This window comes from Macaca nemestrina, chromosome 15 (assembly GCF_043159975.1).
Source record: "Macaca nemestrina isolate mMacNem1 chromosome 15, mMacNem.hap1, whole genome shotgun sequence".
NCBI classification, from domain to species: domain Eukaryota; kingdom Metazoa; phylum Chordata; class Mammalia; order Primates; family Cercopithecidae; genus Macaca; species Macaca nemestrina.
Window position 1 is genome coordinate 995,259 of NC_092139.1, and position 4,412 is coordinate 999,670.

A 4,412-nucleotide genomic window follows, 5' to 3' on the forward strand; every position below is an offset into this window, starting at 1 on the left:
TCCCAGCCCCACAGCCTTCCTCCCAAGAGGCAGACAAAGCTTCTGGAAAAACCTCAAATCTTTAATTTCTCTCTTCGCCTGGTGCAGCCCAGACGCGAGACACCTGAGCTTCAAAAACATGGTAAAAACAGCCCCAGGGCCCGAGAGCCATCGAGTTAAGTGCGAGTGGGGGAGTCCTCTCCCCAACACTCCTCAAAGTGCATCAGGACTGGCCCCCAAAGCTGGGCCCATAACACCCTTGACAAATCCACGGGCCGGCAGGCAGGGGGGCGGCTGCCCCCAGGGCCCTTGGGGCTAAGGGGGCAGCGGTTTGGCTTTAGTGCAAAAGCTGGTTTCTTCAGAGGCACTTTGAGTGGTGGGACCCCTCCCCGACCTGGGGGGGTTCAGGGTCAGCCCCCCCCAATTAAAAGCAGACCCTGCAGCTGGTGAAGGCCAGGCCCTGGGGCTCTCCCTGGGCTGTTTCAGCTCCAGGCCTGGGGTTGGCGTGGGGAGGGAGAAGGTGGTAGGTTATGTTCTTGAATGAGCCGGACTTAGTCCAGGAACCGCTGGCAGGCCTTCTTCCAGCGGCAGGCCGTGCACCACAGGTCCCGGCGCTCCATGCCATACACTTTCCGGCACTTCTTCGCATCGCCGCGGGGCTTCCTGGGGGGGGGGGGGGCACAGGGCATGGGGTGCTGTGAGACGAGGACCCTCTTCAGCTGGTGGTGGCCGCAGGCCCTCAGCCCACACGCACCTCAGGCTGACTCCAGTCCTGGAGGACAAGGCGGGTGGGCAGGCTCCGACCTCCGTGGGCTGCGGCTCCAGGCGGGCAGGCGTCAGGCAGCCCTGCAGGGAGACACAGTCAGGGATTCACTCCCCTCCAGAGGGCCCTGAGACCTGCCCCAGCTGCCACCAGTGGCCTTACCCACCTGGTAGACACGGTCACTGTGGCAGGACTGGGGGTTAGCAACAGCGCTCAGGACAGGGGGTGGAGGCGGGGGGCAGGGGCAGGGCGGTTGGCCGCAGGGGACTAGGCAGGGCTGGGGGTTCCAGCAGCTCTGGCAGCTCCAGGCGGGGAAAGGCAGGCGGCATGGAGGCCGTGGGGGACACTGGAGTCAGGCTGGACAGCCCGTCCGTCAGCGTGTCCACACCAACATCCAGCTCTGTGTAGTAGAAATCCTCCTCACCGTCACTCTGCTCAGGCTCTGCCTGCCTCCTGCTGGGACACAGCCAGTGGAAGCTGAAGGGGTGGCCTGGCCAGGCCTCATAAACCCAGCCAGCCCGCAGGCCCCACCGCACCCCAGGCCCCGCCCCCCCAGGCCCCTCCGCACCCCAGGCCCCGCTGCACCCGAGGCCCCGCCCCACCCCAGGCCCCTCCGCACCCCAGGTGCACCAGGCGGATGTGTCTCTGCATCGCGGATGCCGTGCTCAACACCTTCCCACAGCTCTTCCACAGACACTGGAACATGACCTGGGCCGGGCTCTGCAGCAACAGGGACCAGGGTCAGGCTCAGCCGCCACACCCGCCCCTCCCTGGGGGCCGCTCCCAAGCTCACCTTCCTTTTCCTCAGCGTGGGCTCCCCGAACAGAAAGTGGGCTGCCTCGGGGGGGAGTGGGGGTGACGGGGTGGACGGAGAGGACTGGTCACTGGCCAGGTCCCAGCCCCAGTCTCCACTGTTGCTGCTGCTGCTGTAGCTGCCTGGGGGCCGTAGGAGGGCCTCCTTCCAGGGCTCCAGGCCAGGCTCTGTAGGGACACGCCCTCTGCCTTAGAACTTTGGGTGGGTCTAGGGAGTCCCTAACCCTGAGCTGCTCCTGTTCACCGAGTCCCGGGTGAGCCTGGTGGGCACAGCATCTTGGAGGAGCTGGCCCCAGGGCTTGGGGAGAAACACCCCCAGCACAGGAAAGGGTCAGCAGATGTGTGTGGCCAGCGACGTGGAGGTAAACAGGTCAGGGAGGCCAGAAGGCCTGGGTCCTGCAGCTTTGGCCTCAGGAAGGGGTACTGAGGGTGCGGAAGTCCACTTTACAAAGCAGTCCCAGGTTTGAGGGTTCTGCTTGCCCCACAGAGGCTGGGCGGGCTGTAGGTTCTGAGCCCTGTCCCCACCCACAGTGCTAAATGCAGACATCTGAGTCTCACCTGGGCTGAACGCTGCAACTGGGGCCCCCAGAAGGAGAGGGCTGGTGGACAGGCTTGTAAGGGCAGCGGCAGCCATGACCTCGTCCAGCCGGGCTTTTCCTGGGGTGGCTCTGGAGGAGATGGGGGCAGGGTGCGGGTGACCCAGCCAGAGCTCTGGGCCCCTCCCCTGGTCGGTCCACGTGCAGGCCTGGGCACGCGTGCACACCAGCCTCCCCACTCCCAGCTCCGGGCAAGAGGCCTGGCTCCTCCCCCAGCTCAGGTTGCAGTGAGAGCTGAAAGCCACCAGGAGCCACCAGGAGCAGGGCCAGGGTCTCCTGAAGCCTGAGTTCTCCACACCGCGGGCTTGGCTCCACTGTGGTTCCTTCAGACCCTGGTGCTGGGCAGGGGTCTGAAGCCCTGGCAGAGAGGCGGGCCAGGCCCAGGCCTCCCCCTATCACACATTAACCAGGGTTGTGCAACAGCAGCTGTGGGCCTCACGCCAGGCCTGGGATGTGGGAGTGGCCAGCAGCCGGCAGCAGCCAGCAGGAGACTGGGCTGGAAGCACGGGCAGCTCCCCAGGCCCCAGCGAGCCAGGCCAGAGCCCGCCCCTGCCCTGGCAGCCAGACCGAGGTGTCCGGCCTGGCAGGGGTTGGGAGGTGGCGGTCAGGAGCCCCAGAGATTCCTGGACAGTCGCCCCACACCGACCGCGCAGCCTCTTCTGCACCGAGCTCTACCCCGAGGAACTGCGGTGGAGGGAGGCGGAGGGACTCGAGTCACCGATCATTTCTGCTCAACTCCTCCAGGGCTGAAGAGCTTGGGGGTGGCCGGGATTACAAACCTGGAGCCCTGACCTGGCCTCCGTCGGGGCGGGAAAGCGCGTCTCCGCACCCCCACCCACCGCCCCTGCGCACCCCGAGTCCCGGGACACCGCGCCTCCCGCTCACCTCTGCGCTGGGACGGGGATGTGCGCCGATGGAGTCCGGGGCCCCGCCGCCGCCCCCGCCCACTTCCCGGGGGCCCCCAGGTCCGAGGCCCGCGGCTCCGACTCCGGCGGCCGCGCGAACTCCAAGCCCGCGAAGCCGCCGCCCACGGAAGAGCCCTGCAGATGGGGAGGGGCAGACTCAGAGGAGGCGGCGGCCGGGGGGTCCCTCCACCTCCGCCGCGGATCCGCTCGGAGCCCGCCTCGAAAACCGGCTGCGGCCGGTGTGGACGGCGCGGCCCCGCCCCCGACCCCGCCCCCAGCCCGGCGCGGCGGGAAGGACTCCCCGGCCGCCCGGCGCAGCCCCGGCGGGACCCACGGACACGCGCGGACCGACGCTGCCGCCCTCCCCCGCCGCCCCGCCCCCGGGGGCCCGAAGTTTGGGCAGCACTGACGCCATCTTTGCAGCGAGAGAAACTTGGTCGGCGCCCCCGCCCACCGGCGCCCGGTACCTGCGGCGGCGTGGGCACCGTCACGGACGCGGCGCGCGGCCCCGGACCCTCTGCGTGCAGCCAGGGCGCCTCGGCCCGCAGCGCACCGGGGTCCCGGCCGGCGGCGCGGGGCGGGGGGCTCTCCATGGCCGGCCGGCCGGGCGCCGAGGCTGCAGCGGCGAGGGCTGACTCTCAGGACGCGGCCCCGGGCCGGGCCGGGCTGGCCGGGCCGCCGACCCCCGCCCTGGATCCGGCCGCCGCCCGCGCCGCGCCGCCCGGAGGCTGCCCGCCCCGCCCCGCCCCGCCCCGGTGCGCGCATTGGCCGCGCGGCGTCCACACCGCAGGCGGGCGGGCCCGGCCGGCCGCGCTCCCGCTGGCCCGCGCTCCGAGGCCCCGCCCCAGGCCCGCCCCCTCCGGGTCGCTCCCGCGCTAGCCTGGGGAGGGAGGCCCGGCCCCGCTCCGAGGCCTCCGCCCACCCCGCGCGCCCGCGCGCCCCTCCGGGGAGGGCCGGTGCCCCACGGGCGCGCTCGCAGAGCTGCCAGAGCCGGGGAAGGGGCCGCGAGTCCTTGGCGGGCGTCCCGGCAGCAGGTTACTCTTTAACGCTCGACTGCCCACCTCCCCCACCCCTTATGTAACACCAGGCTGGTGGCGGAGCCCTCCCGTGGAGTCCAGGGTCCAAGTCCCACCCCGGGGCGGCCACCCTGCCGGCTGCGCTGCCCCCCGGGAGCGACTCGGACCCCGTCCCCGCACTGACCGGGAGTCTGGCCGGCAGCAGCACCGCCTCGGCTAGGCCCGGGCGCCCCGGGGGCAGTCAGCCCCCCAAGGCCAGAGGGGACAGCTCCAAGCCTTCCAGACAAGCCCCCCGCCCCAACCCGCCCAGCTTTCCAGAAGAGCAGGCTGCGAGGCTGGC

At 70.6% G+C, this 4,412-nt stretch overlaps 1 protein-coding gene across 1 annotated transcript; it reads right to left on the reverse strand.

The window, feature by feature from the left end:
* Positions 1-40: 40 nt before the first annotated feature.
* Positions 41-3,762, reverse strand: LOC105470471 (SLC2A4 regulator). Its single transcript, XM_071079036.1, is given in 9 exon segments — positions 41-642; positions 734-825; positions 909-974; positions 976-1,195; positions 1,362-1,462; positions 1,536-1,723; positions 2,114-2,223; positions 3,037-3,191; positions 3,524-3,762. Coding segments are annotated over 9 exon segments (1,170 nt in total). The 5' UTR covers positions 3,650-3,762; the 3' UTR covers positions 41-530.
* Positions 3,763-4,412: the final 650 nt, after the last annotated feature.